This window comes from Eptatretus burgeri, chromosome 4 (assembly GCF_056783735.1).
Source record: "Eptatretus burgeri isolate ZD-2024b chromosome 4, Ebu_testis_v1, whole genome shotgun sequence".
Taxonomy (NCBI): Eukaryota; Metazoa; Chordata; class Myxini; order Myxiniformes; family Myxinidae; genus Eptatretus; species Eptatretus burgeri.
Genome location: NC_140964.1, coordinates 47,465,423 through 47,482,922, shown reverse-complemented (window position 1 = coordinate 47,482,922; position 17,500 = coordinate 47,465,423). Strand labels below are relative to the sequence as shown.

Genomic DNA, 17,500 nt, shown 5'->3' with positions numbered 1-17,500 from the left:
GGGTGCATTGCCATGTTTTTTTAGTTCGGGTAATAAATCTTTATTTCCCCTCTTATTTGAACCACAGTACCTTTTTCTCGCTTTCCGAGGCGAAATCTTTGTGAGGTACCTTTTCGGCGAGTGCAGTCACGCGTGGAGGGGGCGGGCTCCTGGCATGGCCGAAATCCCACCCAGAAGGGGCGGACAATGGAGGCCCTGTCCAATCAGGGCGGACAGTGACCTCAGTTTTGACCAAGGCCCAGCCCCGCTGAGGGAGGTCGATGAACTACGAAGGGACCCTCTGAGACTCGCGTGCTTTGAGGAAAAAGTCTCAGTTCAGTTCTGCATTCGCTGGGGCGTTCGTTGGAGTTTTGCTGGAGTCTTTAGTTCGGTGAATGAGGAGGATTGACAGACTGAGAGTTTTTAACAAGTCTGTGGGTGGTGGTGCATGGCCGTTCTTCGTTGGTGGAGCGATCCATCTGGTCGATTCCGATAACGACCGAGGACACCCGACCTCGACCGGGTCTCTCGCTGGGTCCTGCCCACGACCCTGATCCCTGCCCTACGCGTGTTACTGCGGGCCGAGCTGCATGACCATTGACAGGGGCCGCACCACGGAGGACCCCATCCCGCCAACGTGCAGGTACCTCGCCGAGCCGTGACCCCGGCTCGTCTCTCTCCCTGGCTGCGAGGCTCCTTGGAATTCACCTGGGTTTTATGTGTGTGTGTGTGTGTGTGTGTGTGTGTGTGTGTGTGTGTGTGTGTGTGTGTGTGTGTGTGTGTGTGTGTGTGTGTGTGTGTGTGTTTGTGGCGCCCTCTGTTAAGTAGAACTGCATAAGTGTTTTCGATCATTGTACATCTCCTGTATATCCGCGATAAGCTTGCTCTGTGTCCTTCTTGCTGTAAATAAAACAATTGTAGAAATGCTCCCAGTTCGTTTCCGTCCTTTCTTTCATTGGTCCAGCATGGTTCGGATCTGAGTTTTAGACGGGCCTTTGTTCCCGTTAATCTGTTCATCCGAGCCGGCATGGCTTTGGCAGTTCCGCTTGACTGCACCTGAACCGGAGTTGGTAGTCGGGAATTTGAACTCTACCGCAGTCGGTAGAGTGACCCGGTTCGAGCAAGACATGTCGAGGGCGTGGTTCTCCAGTTGACCACAGTGTGTAGTTAATTAGGTAAATTGGTTTCAGACAAAAAGACCCTACGCCACGCGGTAGAGGTATTGTCGTCCACGGTCGGTTAAGCGACCCGCCGACTCACGGAGTTATCCGTGAGCGATGACCTACAATTCCGGGAGTCTGATGGGAGACGACGTAACTTCCCCCACTGAGCGGTCGTTCTCGCCAACGGTCCCCGGCCCGCAACAATATATACATATATATTTGTATGTATATGTATATATGTATGTGTATGTGTATGTATATGTATATGTATATATATATATATATATATATATATATATTTATATATGTATATATATATTTATATTTATATATATATATATATATATATATATATATATGTATATATATATGTATATATATATATATATATATATATATATATATATATATATACATATATATATATATATACATACATACATACATATGTATGTTTACCGGGCGTAGTGGCGTGCGCCTGTAATCCGGCGACTCGGAGGCTCGGGTTGGAGGATCGCTTGATGACGGGTGCTCTGCACTGGGCCGCGCCATGAGGGGGTGTTGGGCAGCCCGGAATCATGGTGAAACCCAATCCTTATCCATGTGTCGTAAGAGGTGACCAGGGTTGCGTCAGGAAGGGCATCCGGCGTAAAACTTATGCCAAATCAGTATGCGGATCATAACGGATGATCCGCTGTGGCGACCCCTAACGGGTGCAGCCGAAAGACGAACATCAACAACATATATATATATATATATATATATATATATATATATATATATATATATATATATATATATATATATATATATATATGAAAAGAAGAAGGCACTTCCAACCAAAGTCAAAAACTAGATCGACTCCGCTAATTTGAGCAAAAAAAACGAGAGCAGACCCGGTCTCAGGCAACGCAGGCAACGTCTTCGCAGCCGGCTTCATCAAGCACAAGAGTCTAATGTGGCTGTTGAAGCTGGATGCGAAGTCGGTGAAACGTTGCCCGAGACCGGGTCTGCTCTCGCTTTTTTGCTCAAATTAGCGGAGTCGATCTAGTTTTTTACTTTGGTTGGAGGCGCCTTCTTCTTTAAAAAGGTGTCATCCCAATCGCCCCAATCTTATCCCCCCCCAAAAATACATACATAGATATATATTGTTTAAAAAAGATTGATACAGCTTTGACTTCCTGCTATTTCTTTGTTTTTTGACCTATACCGTTTTCCTTTTCAGGGTTTGGTCATGCTATCATGGTGTTTGTTCCCTGCCATTTCTAGCTCCATCGCTCAACTATGTCATTGACAGTGAAGCAGAAGACAAAAGTAGTGGCTCTGTGGTGTGAGACTAAATCATATTTCGACACCCGCCGGATGTTCTGCCAGGAATACAACCTCAGAACACGTGATGGACCCACAAATTATGCCATTCAACGTATTGTGAAACATTGTGAATACAAGGGTACAGTGCACAACCAGAGCAAGGGCAACAGTGGCAGGCCAGTGACCAGGAGTCAAGCCAACATTGATATCATGCGGGATTCTGCAGTGGACAGTCCCAAGAAGTCCCACCGCCTGCGCTCCCAGGAGCTTGGCATCAAATCAACATCAGTCTGGCATATCCTCACTCAGGAACTGAAGCTTTTCCCATACATCATCTCTATTAGGCATAAATTGAGTCAAGATGACATGAGAAGGAGATTTGAGATGTGCAACTGGCTTAGTGACAGGATGGAGCCCTCTGGACTACTGGCTCTGTAGAGCTGCCAAGGGCTCTGTCTATGCTAACCGCCCTGCCACACTGTATGATCTGAAGCAGGTGTCGGACTACCTCTAGGTAGTGCCACATGTGACCGACAGGAAAGTTGGACAGAACTTTGGAGTCAGGATCAATGTCTGCCTGAACCGCGGAGGGCACACATCGAGAACGTCAATTACAAGGATTTTGCGTAAATGCCAATTTTAGACCTTGGGCTCTCATCAACTCGAGCAAGTACTTACTGCAATAGCAATCACTGATAGAAAATACCATGTCATAAGCTTTGAAGAACTGTTTGGTTCACATTGCTGAGGCTTCTGTTTCTTTGTAAATAAACATTTAAAGTTGCATCACTCTTTTTGAAACACCCTGTGTGTATGTTTATACATAGATAGATAGATAGATAGATAGATAGATAGATAGATAGATATATATATATATATATATATATATATATATATATATATATATATATATATATATATACATACATACATACATATAGATATATATAGCCTGGTGTTGGCGCAGTGGTTAGGGCAGCGGCATGGGATCCAAAAGGTCCTGAGTTCAAGTCCCGTTGGCTGCTTGAATTAATACACACCAGGAGGTTGACTCAGCCTGTCATTCTTCCAAGCTCGGCGAAGTGAGTACTAGTGTACTGGGCCCGGTGTATACCCCGGTTAAAATAGGTGTACCATATCCCTGTGTCGTAAGAGGCGACCAGGGTTGTGTCAGGAAGGGCATCCGGCGTAAAACATGTGCCAAATCACTATGCGGATCATACGGATGATCTGCTGTGGCGACCCCTAACGGGAGCAGCCGAAAGAAGAAGAAGAGGAGGATCTATATATATATATATATATATATATATATATATATATATATATATATATATATATATATATATATATATATATATATATATATATATACACATACACAGTGGGGAGAACAAGTATTTGATACACTGCCGATTTTGCAGGTTTTCCCACTTACAAAGCACCGAGAGGTCTGAAATTTTTATCATAGGTACAGTTCAACTGTGAAAGACGGAATCTAAAACAAAAATCCTGAAAATCACATTGTATGATTTTAAAATAATTAATTTGCATTTTATTGCATGAAATAAGTATTTGATACGTCAGAAAAACAGAACTTAATATTTGGTGCAGAAACCTTGGTTTGCAATTACAGAGATCAGACGTTTCCTGTAGTTCTTAACCAGGTTTGCACAGACTGCAGCAGGGATTTTGGCCCACTCCTCCATACAGATCTTCTCCAGATCCTTCAGGTTTCGGGGCTGTCGCTGGGCAACACAGACTTTCAGCTCCCTCCAAAGATTTTCTAATGGGTTCAGGTCTGGAGACTGGCTAGGCCACTCCAGGACCTTGAGATGCTTCTTACGGAGCCACTCCTTAGTTGCCCTGGCTGTGTGTTTCGGGTCGTTGTCATGCTGGAAGACCCAGCCACGCCCCATCTTCAATGCTCTTGTTGAGGGAAGGAGGTTGTTGGCCAAGATCTCGCGATACATGGCCCCAAAATCCTCCCATCAATACGGTGCAGTCGTCCTGTCCCCTTTGCAGAAAAGCATCCCCAAAGAATGATGTTTCCACCTCCACGCTTCACGGTTGGGATGGTGTTCTTGGGGTTGTACTCATCCTTCTTCTTCCTCCAAACACGGCGAGTGGAGTTTAAACCAAAAAGCACTATTTTGGTCTCATCAGACCACATGACCTTCTCCCATTCCTCCTCTGGATCATCCAGATGGTCATTGGCAAACTTCAGACGGGCCTGGACATGCGCTGGCTTGAGCAGAGGGACCTTGCGTGCGCTGCAGGATTTTAATCCATGACGGCGTAGTGTGTCACTTATGGTTTTCTTTGATACTGTGGTCCCAGCTCTCTTCAGGTCATTGACCAGGTCCTGCCGTGTAGTTCTGGGCTGATCCCTCACCTTTCTCATGATCATTGAGGCTCCACGAAGTGAGATCTTGCATGGAGCCCCAGACCGAGGGAGATTGACTGTTATCTTGAACTTCTTCCATTTTCTAATAATTGTGCCAACAGTTGTTGCCTTCTCACCAAGCTGCTTGCCTATCGTCCTGTAGCCCATCCCAGCCTTGTGCAAGTCTACAATTTTGTCCCTGATGTCCTTAGACAGCTCTCTGGTCTTGCCCATTGTGGAGAGGTTGGAGTCTGATTGATTGAGTGTGGACAGCTGTCTTTTATGCAGATAACGAGTTCAAACAGGTGCAGTTAATACAGGTAATGAGTGGAGAATGGGAGGGCTTCTTAAAGACAAAACTAACAGGTCTGTGAGAGCCGGAATTCTTACTGGTTGGTAGGTGATCAAATACTTATTTCATGCAATAAAATGCAAATTAATTATTTAAAAATCATACAATGTGATTTTCAGGATTTTTGTTTTAGATTCCGTCTTTCACAGTTGAAGTGTACCTATGATAAAAATTACAGACCTCTACGTGCTTTGTCAGTGGGAAAACCTGCAAAATCGGCAGTGTATCAAATACTTGTTCTCCCCACTGTATATATATATATATATATATATATATATATATATATATATATATATATATATATATATATATATATATATATATATATCAATCTATCTATATCTATATTTATCTATCAATCTATATCTATATTTATCTATCAATCTATATCTATATTTATCTATCAATCTATATCTATATTTATCTATCAATCTATATCTATATTTATCTATCAATCTATATCTATATATATATATATATATATATATATATATATATATATATATATATATATATATATATATATATATACATAAATGAGTACCAGTATACTGGGCCGGTGTATACCCCGGTTAAAATAGGTGTACCTTATCCCTGTGTCGTAAGAGGCGACCAGGGTTGCGTCAGGAAGGGCATCCGGCGTAAAACATGTGCCAAATCACTATGCGGATCATACGGATGATCCGCTGTGGCGACCCCTCACGGGAGCAGCCGAAAGAAGAAGAAGAAGAAGATATATATATATATATATATATATATATATATATATATATATATATATATATATATATATATATATATATATATATATATATATATATATATATATACATACATAGCTGGCCATCGTGATTTCAAAGTGCACATTAAAGATAGTATGTTGCAAAAAAGTATGTGTTTATGCCAACACCTTCAGTAAACTTCTAAATTCCCTGGATGGACCTGTTATGGATGACTGGCCTGCCTCATTGGGATCCATCTTAATCTGTTTGTGCTGCATGATGAAGCATAACACTCCAAGATCTTTGGGATTCAATGAGATCATGAGAAATCCAACAATGTTCTGAAAATAACATGCTCTTTGTTCAATGAAGGACTAACTTTGATGGTCAAAGCTCATGTCGATGTGTGTCGGTGGACAGGTAGAACAATGGATGGAATCAACAGAACGTTGATTGAGGTATGCTAATCGTGGTGGGAAGCAAGGAGAAGTTGACATTTCGGGTATTAACCCGTTAACCTCTCATGATCTTTTGCTCCGATGAAGGGTTCACACCTGAAACGTCAACCTCTCCTTGCTTCCAAAGGTGGTTAGCATACCTAAATCAACATCCTCTTAATTTTGTCAACTGTTCTCAGTTTGTCTTTGCTGTCGCAAAAAAACAGCACCAACGGTTCAAATTTTATCACTGCAGAAAAGAGAAGCTAAAGATGAAATAATTGTATTAAAAGTGAGAATACAGTTGTAGATTTGGTGTTGAAAATCCGTCGTGAAAATGGTTCGGCTTCAAACCCAATGGTATCCTCCCTCTGGGTTTTAGTACAAAGGGCTCTCACATATAGCGGAGAGTCGTTTGCACAGGTAGTTTATCACTTTGGATCAGTCGGCGTCACAGTTTTACAGTTGGCTGGCAGAGGCCTCGCAGCACTGCGGCATGAAGTAACACAAATCCTACGGTCAAAATGGAGGCTTTCCCAGCCTGACAGCTGAACAACTTAACAACGGAGAGAATTGTTTCAGCTGTTCAGCAAAATGATGCATACAATGCCGCCTTTCAACTGGCTCTGGTTGGATAAGCCCTCAACATTCCTCGCGTATGATCCTCAGAACTTTGTGTGGGATGAAGGGAAGGCTCGACCAAAAAGCAAGAAAAATAAAGGAGAAAAATAAAAGAGACTGCAAAAATACAGAATAAAATAGCTGTCCTCTCCACGTTCGCGTTGCCTGCACCAGAAGTCAGCAAATTTATAACGAGCTTACAGGTGACAGCAGCAGAGCATTCCCATGGCGTGTGCCTCTCTTCGCATGGAATATGACTGAGCCAGCAGTTCAGCAAGTCAGACTTAAAATTGGTAGTGATGACATCACAATGATGGTGCTTCATTAGTAGGAACTTTTGAAAGGAAGCATTTCTTTCGATTAAAAAACAATTGCATTATATATGTGCCTTTAACCACTTTAATCCAGTCTTAAATCAAAAGCAAAATTAAAAGTTTCCTTTCAAATCCTGGAAAAATTGGCGATGCGATGTCGGGTTCTCTTTGAAGCATTTTTATTTATTTATTTATCAGGTCGTTCTTTCAAGATTCCAAAATAATTTTTCAACTCCTTACTTTGGTACCTGTGATGAGGATGAAACTCAGCAGAAAAGCTTCCCTTATGATTTGCACACAACTAGTGTATGTAGAGCTCCTCATGTCGTCTGTAGAGTAACTAGCTCATCGTGCACGCTTTGCCAGCACCCTGCCGGTATATTTTGCTACTTTTTCACTTCCAGATTCTCCTCGGGTTTCATTCAGTTTTGCTTTATTAAGTGTGTTTGTGACCAATAGAACTCAGATGTACCATTCAGTATCAATTTCATCCCAGTGATTTCTGCAGCTCGCCATTCATGGTAGAAGGTTGTTAAACCAACTTCAGGAAGCACTCCCTATCAATTTCATATAATGGCACGTCAATGTTGTTGGGGGCAAAGAACATCTTGGCTTTTGTTCTTTTCAACAATTTATCTCCAGCATGGGGGAAAAAAAAAAAAGAGACAAAAATTACATCTTATTTGTTTACACTATTATCTATAATATTGAGCACAATTCATCAACTCCAACCTGCAAATCATTCCTCGATGAGACTTTGATGCAAAGTTGGAAACAAAAGGAAACGACCCCAAGAAAGAAAGAAAGAAAGAAAGAAAGAAAGAAAGAAAGAAAGAAAGAAAGAAAGAAAGAAAGAAAAAACCCAGCAAATCTTAACTCCATCCAACCCAACTCAAAGTTCATCAAGCAGCTTGTTTGACTGTTCATCTGTTCATGTAGTCCCATTTACTACAATCGTTATTTGTTTGGATCAAGGTCAATGCAATGAAGTGAGAATTTTGAGTTCTCTGTTCTTGCAATGAGGTGAGAATTTTGGGCTCTATGCTTGAACTTTCTCATACTCGTGAATGGTTAATCACATTATGTCATAAAAAATAGACACATCGGCAAGAGTGATCACATCACCATGGAGTACTTTTATTTATTTATTCAAAGTGGATTTAAGAGTGGAATTTTTTGAAGAAAGTTGCCCTTGAGATCTGAAGAAGGCAGTTCACATGAAATGTGTGAACTACGTGGCCAATCTGGAGTGCAGAAGCTGCTGCCCAGACAGCAACCACATTTGGAGATAGCAAAGCGACGTAACCTGGTGTTAAGGAACCTCCAAGAAGGCCAGATCACTTGCTACCTGCAGTTCAGGCAATAATTTGTAATTTGTTTCAGGTTGCTGGTGATAACTCACCTACTCGTCATGAAGGACAAATCTTGGAATCTTTATCATACGCCAACTAATGCCAGCAGATAGGATGCTCGTTTAACATCCATCTGAGAAACAGCACACACACTGAAGCCTCGCCCTGTATGTGAAACACCAGGATGACAGTTTGTAGCTGGGTCAGGATTCAAACCCAGTCGAGACAGCTCAGAGGTGGGAGTGCATACCTCTTGGCTATCCTACCAGCCTGGATTAGCCTTATGGATTTAGAAAAGGCCAGAATTCCATTTTGAGCGAGTTGATTTTTGCATGACTGCAGGCAACGGTTGCTTACGCCGTTTCTTTTTGTATCTTCTTAATTCGGAGGCATTTGTGGCCACAGCACTGCCTTATCAGAAGCAACATTTTCGTGCCAATCCCAAGTTTCCCCATGGGCAATCTTATGATAATGGAACAAACATGGATGTCACTAAAACTCCAAAATTGACATTTAACAGTTCTTGGGCCTACGTAGAGATTCCAAACCTGTTTCTACCTATGCTTTCAACCCTAATAATGGCTTTAAGTGGCCACCCAAGGCCAGCAGACAAGCACACATGTTCTCTGGCCTGAGGTTGAGTCCGCACTCCTATAACATGAGAAAGGTACTCTCGCCCAGAGGGTGGGGGTGCCTGCTATTAGAAGCAAACCTGCACATTGTGTGCACTGGCATCTCATACACACCAGACCAGAAGGGGCAAGGCAGTTTACCCCATCTCCCAAGATAATTAATGAGTGAGCTGGATTTTCAGACAACATTCCACGGCAACAATATAATTCTCCTGAAACCAGTTGGATTTCCTGAATGTTGGAATCCAAAATCCTTAACACTGCTGCTTGCAGATGGAGCTGGATTCAAACCAGCACCCTCTCTGGGATGCCTGCACGATGTCCTCACCACAAGATGACTGGCACATCCCTGAATAAGTCACGGTTCTGGTGCCGCATTAAGAAGAACGGAGGCTGAAAGTTCTGGCAAGTTATAAATGAGCCACAAGGCACTCTGCACATTGGACATGCTCACTCCCGTTTGGTGGTGGTGGTTGTTGGTGATGTTATAATAATTATAACAATTGTTATTATGATGACAATCATGCACCAACTTACATGGCTAAACCTTCCCACAAAGATAAGTATGTTGTGATAATACATGTGTGCAATCACTTGTGTTCTCTGGGAACCTTTGATTTTAAGAAAACTTGTGAGTGACAGATCTTTTAAACAGCTCCATTTTCAGAATAATTAATACACCCGTTCAAACCTGAGAGAGAGAAAAAAATAACTGCTTCTCCGGATCAGCCATCCCAGTGGATGATTAAATTGTAAGTGGTTTGAGCTGTTTTCAGCCTAATCAGCATCATGAATGGCAATTTGGCAAAAAAAACAGAAGAAACTAAGAACATGTGATAAAAATCGCAGTTTCTGCTACTCGGCTTCGTTGAGACGGTCCTTGCAATGCAACCTCAAGGAATGGTTTGTGTTTTCCAAAATGAGGTTGCCTACTGGTAACCCTGATGAGGAAAGGTGACGTATGAATACAATTCATGCAAAGTTGGTGGAATCTTCGACCTCCAAAGCCTCCCTTTCACTGCCTCATCGCTTCGAGTAAATCATACGTCAACAGCTCCGAAGACCTTCCAGTTGAAATTTTGACGACAATGCAAGACAACGTTGAGCAATACACTCACTGACAAATGGAAACATTTCACGGTGGTATCCGATAGCAGAGGGCAAGACCGCATGTGCAAGCCGAAAATTTATGTGTTCCAAGGAAAAGCACTCGAGCGACTGGACGGAGCGGAAAAGAATCAAACTTTGTGAAAATGTTTTTAAAGCTTGGATTTTAGGACGGTTGCCAAGCTGGTTACTTTAAGCAATTCCAGAACATCATGGGAGTTAAAGCAGCTTTAGAAGGCAAACAAAGTGTATAAAGACTGCAATTTCTGGCTGAATGTTCAGTCCCGTCCATGACATCACCAAAGATTCATCCGATGACAACGTGTCTCTTCGGTACCACGTAAAATATACTGTTAGAATAGACTGCCTTGTATTGAATCATGACTGTTTGAAGTGCCATAATGGCTGCTCATTTCCTTTGCCAGCAGATTTAACATTGTGATGTGCAATGTGTAATCACATGACACAATAAATGCCATACTTCTTGTGCCACAGCACAGGTTAGCAACTGTTATTACCTGGATTCCTTATGAAGCTACAATCAGTGTACAGTAAAACTCTGAAGTTAAAAGCTTTAAATAACATTTCAATATGCAGATGATGTGGGCATATTCACTCAACGATTCAAAAGGTTCAACAACAAGTGAAGCAAAAGTAGGGCAAAATAAATTGGACCTACATGCTCACTTCCTCTTAACACTGGTAGGACAGCCTAGAGGTACGTGCACTCGCCTCTGAACTGTCTAGCTGGGGTTCAAATCCCAACAGCTATCAATTGCCATCCTATTGTTTCGTAGGCAGGGTGATGCATCAATGTGTGTGCCGTCTCTCAGATGGACGTTAGAACGGGCGTCCCATCTGCCAGCATTAGTTTGTGGACCTTAAAGATTTCACGGTGTCCTTCAAGAAGACTAGACGAGCTATCGCCGGCACCCTGAAACAAATTACAAATCCCTGCTCAAACCTACAGGGGGCACTGAATCAGCAATTAAGCTGCACCCCCAGCAAATTATGATATCTGCAGCTGTGTGCTGCCAACAAATAAAGATAACCCCAAATCAAGTCCGTTTCCATGCAGGGTCAGAGCATGGCATATTAAAACAAACGTGTAAAGGAAGCAGGTTCATGGAGAAACCCAGTACTCTGGAGAAACTCAGCACTCTGCATAGCATTTAAGGTCGATATAAGTCAGGAGCAGGACATTATTTTCTTCAGAGTAGCAGATTAACCACAACGTCATCCATGCAAGTTCAAACTTTACCTTTGCCATCTGTGCCTGGACGCCGTTAGCTTTCAGGGCAGCGACGGCCTTTTGCGCTGCTGCGGGGCTGTCAAAATCCACAAAGCCATAGCCTACAGTGTGGGTCAAAGGGATGAGCACAGGGAAACAAAAAAACATAATTGCATGCCATCTGTAATACGATAAATATAGTCCAGTATAAAAAGAACAACAACAACAACAACAATAACTACAAAGACTGATGTGAAGGTTTGCACAGCAAAGCAATCCAAGTGCAAGTTGTTGATATTAAGGTACTGTCAAAAGGTTAAAACGTCAAAGTTGAAAAAGAGGCTAATTAATTATGGAGCACCTTTTCGGCGTACAAAGGACGTCCTGGGAAAGTGGTCGAAGTTAATTTGAGGGCAATACATACAAAGGAGGATTCTCTTTTTCAACAAAATCACGACGAGATACGAAAGCGCACTTGAATTTCCTTGAGTCAATGCATCAGCAAGCATGTTAATGGCCAGAAAGTATAATGTTGAGTGGAAAATTTAATGCATGAAAATGATGATTAAATGATATTTGACTGGTGAGTTACATGAAAATTAAGCACGAGAAATTAAAATTCAGCTGCAAGGCGTTAATCAGCCTCAGAGGCCTGTCAGGTGAAATCATTTTGGCAATTCCTACGTTTTAATGCAACCCAAGGGCAATTTCCTAAAAGTCATTAGTCTTGCCAGAGCCACAATCCGAAATGCCTTTTCTCAAGCAGGTGATTGATGACACTCATAATTTAATCCAGAATCAAACAAGTGCCGAGACGCTGGGCCGTGCGGTTGGAATAATTTTGAGGGCGGTTATATGGCGCCGCAAAGGGAAAGGAGTCGCAAATCCAACCGTGGAGGTCGGGAGTGAGATGTATGATCAAAACGACTGCGTGCATCGAGTGCATGGGCACAGCCGCAAGTGACTGGGCGAGGAATATCAGCAAACTGAAGCATTCCTGATAAAACCGCAGTTTAAGTCTTGAAACCTGTTGCTTCCAAAACCGCAGTTTCCATGGCAATATGGTTGACTCAGTGGATTGAGCCAGGATTGCTTGACCGATTGAAATCCCACAGAATGTTTTTGATTGGGGTTGGGGTGACGGGGCAAATAATAATTAGAGTGCGATGAACATATTTCTCCTCCAATCAAGAGACATCATCACCTGTGTGTTGCACTTCTAATTGTAGGAAAACTCAAATGAACCTGGTACTGTGGGAAGGAGGCATAATTAACAAGAGTGCCCTCTCAAAGTGGTTGCAGTCCTTTATTAAATGTTTTTTTTTTTTTTTTACTACAACTCAACCCAGTGTTAACTTTCGATCATTTATTAAATTAAACGTCATGATTTGTAATGGGGAACAAGCACAAAGCTGCTTCGATGCCCTGACATGAGCAAACAAAAGAGGTCAAACTCAGAAAACCACTTTAAATCGACGACCTCAAAACGTTACCTATGAATGCATGCAACACAATGATGTACGTACACGATTTTAGCATAGAGGGAGAGAATGTGGAAAAAGAGAGAAGGAGCAATTTATGCAGGAGTTGGTACCAACACAAAAGTGCAAACAAATATTCACAACTCCTTTCTGGCACGCATCTGCATTTCAAACAACTGGAACCTCTCCCTCTGATCCCCGTCCATATCTGCTTGTCAAAACATCTCTGATCCTGTTTGTTCGAATCTCAACCTATGACCCCCAGAAGCATTTGTCTGTGACCCCTGCTAACCTGTTCCACCCCAGGTTTAGTTTCAAGCTTTCAGTTCACAATATCGAGGTGAGACGCTTGGCTTTTGTTACTCGTTCAACGTGTAAGGTTGAAAGTACTGCAACCTTGCCAAGCGATGGATAACTATTTTGAGGACGCCATTGGTATTGCCTGCAAAAGCACAAAAGGATGCCGGAATCTATTTCAACACGGACTCAGTAATGAGGTGGCTCTGTTGAAGTGCAAACCACGTGCGTTCGATTAGATCGAGTTTTTCCAGTCTAAACCTGGATTTTCTCTGAGGAATTTCGGTACTACTGTATCCCGGTCTTAGCCACAGCTTTTGCAGGCTCTGCCACAGGCAATTCTAGGACAACGAGCGACTTCTCCAAGTGCTTTGTAACACTTAACTAGTACAAGTGTCTGGGCCAGCAAGTGAAACAAAGTATATATTATTTATAGTTGCAGCGAAGGTAGCTTCCACTACCATGCTGCATCCCTAGAGGTGGGAAGATTGACCGTAACACTGGGCCCCCGATTCCAAATGCATGCCTGGACGACTTCCAATAGGCCAGGGCAGAGCGGTGGGTGAAGCCAGCAATGATGGCCATGCCTGCTCATCGTAAAACTGGTGATCCGCTTGAACTCTGACACACTCCATGAACAAAAACGGGGTTGGGATGAGTTCTCGCCTTGCCTCCTGATGCACGGGTCAATGAGTGATTACAACAAATGGCGACGTGTTTTCCTTCAGGCCTTTCTGTATCGTGTGTCTATTTTGGCATCATAAACCTCATTAAGACATCTTCCTCAGGCTCACAGAAATGTCGACTCAAGCATGGCAATTGCTTGATGCAGTGGCCTTCACAAACTCCCACACATCAGCCAGCACACTGCAGCACATTATCAAAAGTATTGGGACAGCCTTTCAAAGGCAGACTGATGCCTTCTCCAAAAACGAATTAAAGATTGCATCTTTATAATGCTGCATTTTTCATTATTGTACAAAAACTTTTGGTAACACAATATCTGATGAATGGAGGAAATTAACAGGATGTTGACTGAGGCTTGCTAACTGCAGTGAGAAGCAAGGAGAAGCTGCCGTTACAGGTGTTAAACCTTTGTCGGAGAAAAGGAGGTGTCTGATGGATCATCAAAACGACAATGGAATGGGTGATTGGAGGCAAAGATGGATGCAGGAAAGGTATGGACAGTGAAAGTGACATCACATGTGCTTATAACAAAGGTCGACCGGAGTATCTTTAAAATGTGTCTTTTGACTTAAGATATTATATTTTCACCCAAGTAAGTTACATTCCAATTTAATATAAAGTTACAAACTTAGGGTGAAATAGTTCAGCTCGTCAAAGTCTGTCTCTGATGTCTGTTCCCCTTCAATCTTCCCTTTCAGCTGAGTAGATAGCTTCACTGCAGACTCTGCTTGAAACATGGCAGGATGTCTCAACGATGTGTTTGTCTTCAAAGCTCGTGTGCACAACCCATCCTTCTCTGCCCTCATCTTACCTCCCTCCTGCCACACTGTGACTTTTTCACACGAGAAGGGAGAAAATGTTCTGGACAGCCTCGGTGATAGGCCCAGATGGCATCAAATCCTGCAGCACTGTTCTCGCTTCTCTTCTGTCTGTTCTCTTCAGCCTGTCCTTCACCTTAGGCCACTGAACAGCCAACATCACTCCCATACACAAGAAGGGTGCAAAACGGATCTTCTCAATGACAGACCAGTAAGCCTACTCCCAATCTTAAAGCAAGGTCGTGCAATCAATCAATGCAGCTGACAACAAGTCATTCCTCTTCTCATACAGCCTAATCTCAGATCATCATTTGGATTCCATCCTGGATGTCAACTTTGAACCGCATGCTGCTTTTCTATTAACAATGGATGGGGGCCCAGAATCTTAAACATGAGGTCAGGGTTGTCTTTCTGGACAAATATATGGACTTCAACACAGTTTGGCACACAACTTTGCCAAGCTCTTTACCTGTGACATCTGAGGCCACCTTCATTCCTGATTTTCTGACTTCCTCCAATCAAGCAGTAAGCATGTAGCCTTCAATCAAATCTTGTCATCTCCCAGGGAGAGGCTGGAGTCCCTCAAGGCAGCACACCTTGGGCCTGGTCTTGCTCCTCATTTACCTAAATGACTTATCTGATGGCCTGAAAAACCCTCCTTTCCGCTTGGTAGATGTCTCCACTTTCTGCCAGTCTGTACTCAGTCACAACAAGATGGCAGCATGCAGCTACTTCTCTCTCTGTTCACAGGAAAGGATCAGATACTTCAGATATGATCAGGTCTGACAAATGGAATACTGTATATCATTCAATATGGGGAAATCTCATATTTTCACTCTGTCTCTCTGGAAATATCATCTCATAAAGTAACATATATTTCCAGAATCAACCAGTGGAAGAGGTTCAGTCTCTTCAGCTTTTGGCCTCCTGATCGGCTATGACCACTCTTGAGCAGATTATGTACCCAAACTGACCTCCAATTGGAGGTCAAAGACTGGGCATGCTCCATCTCACGGTCTTTCCTTGGAAAATCTGAAGTTCTCATGATATACAAGGCTAAGCGGAATACTAGTCTTCACCTAGTGCCTCTGCTTCTCACCTCTTTCTCCTCAATGCTGTGCAATCCAAAGCGATTAACAGTATTGGCATCCCCTACAAAATAGATGAAGCACAAGGCCTGTTACTCTTCCATCACAGGCAGGTTGGTGACCACCGTTTTGTTTACAAACTCTGTTCCTGTCTTGTTTCCTCTGCTCTTTCGACCCTACGACCCTCCCCAGTTTCCAGCACCCCCTCCCTCCTCCCCCACCCACCTGATAAATTCCGAAAAATTCAGACTTGCTGCTAACCTGTACTCTTTTCTCCATCTTTTAGAACACCATTTCTGAGGTGGTACAATTCCGCTCCTCCCTCAACAGCTTCAAGATTGCAATGGACCACCATCTCACATCATCTTCCATCACTGAGGATGTTGCTCCCTTTTCCTTCTTCTCCTTTCTTTCATCATTCACTCCCTCACGTGTTTTGTCCAACTGCCTGTGTGCACAGCCTTTATGCCCTCTGCCATGTCACCTTCCTGTTCCTCCATGAGACTATATTTTGTGTTCAGCCCACCCCTCACCTCCCCCCCCCCCACGAAAAGAAAGAAAATCTGACTGGCAGGTGTACAGTATTGAAAACAATATCAAAGAGAGATGTCACTAATAAAGCAGTGCTCATAAGCACAGAACCTCCTTACTCGACCATATCAATAATGGAATTTCAGGTGGACACAAGCCAGACAGCCATGTAGTCATACAGCCACAGCCAGGCATATACTGTACATCCACTGTATTTGGGTCATGATCATCAACATACAAGATAAGATTAGAAGAGTAGCTATTTGTTATGGATATACTCATATTATATATATATATATATATATATATATATATATATATATATATATATATATATATATATGGTGTCCCAAAAAAATATACAACTTTTAAAATGCTTCGTTTGATGCTAAAAAAGCAGTAATTTTGTCACTAATGCTTCATTTCTTGTTGCAGACACCCTGAAGTTTATTTTGATACCAAGCAAGCGCCAGAAAAATGCCAAGACTGACCGTACAACAACGGACGAAAATTGTTGAACTTTGGCACCAGACGAAAAGTGTCATACAGGTGCAACGTCTTTACTCGAGACATTTCGGTATCCACTTGCGCCATGCACCAAACTTTCGGACAATAAAGTGCACGATCGCAAAGTTTACCAATGTGGGAACCATCTGTGACCTTCACAAGGGTCACAGTGGTCGGAAGAGGACAGGTCGCAATGAAAAAAAATGTGGAAATGGTTCAGAGTCCAAAAAATCGATTCGACGACTTTCTGCCAAGACAAACATTCATAAGAGCACCGTTCAGAGGATCCTTCGCCAAGACATTCATGCCTTTTCATAAAAAATTCAAACAGAAACGGTGCTCACTGATCAACAGAAACGCAAACGACTAGACTTTGCAAAATGGTTCTCAGGAAAGTTGGAGGAAGATGCAGACTTCCTCAAAAAACTTCACATGACGGACGAATGCCATGCTCACTTGTCCGTGGAGGTAAACAAGCAAAACTTTC

General features: G+C 42.6%; 1 protein-coding gene across 5 annotated transcripts in view; it reads right to left on the bottom strand.

Annotated features, from left to right (window-relative positions):
- The window catches only part of LOC147027969 (RNA-binding motif, single-stranded-interacting protein 3-like), an 870,038-nt gene that overhangs the window by 85,392 nt on the left and 767,146 nt on the right, over window positions 1–17,500 (bottom strand). For all 5 annotated transcript variants that reach the window (XM_085877867.1, XM_085877866.1, XM_085877868.1 and 2 more), the window contains one exon: window positions 11,635–11,726. In XM_085877867.1, the coding sequence (XP_085733993.1) occupies window positions 11,635–11,726 (92 nt within the window). The remainder of the gene's footprint in view (window positions 1–11,634; window positions 11,727–17,500) is intronic.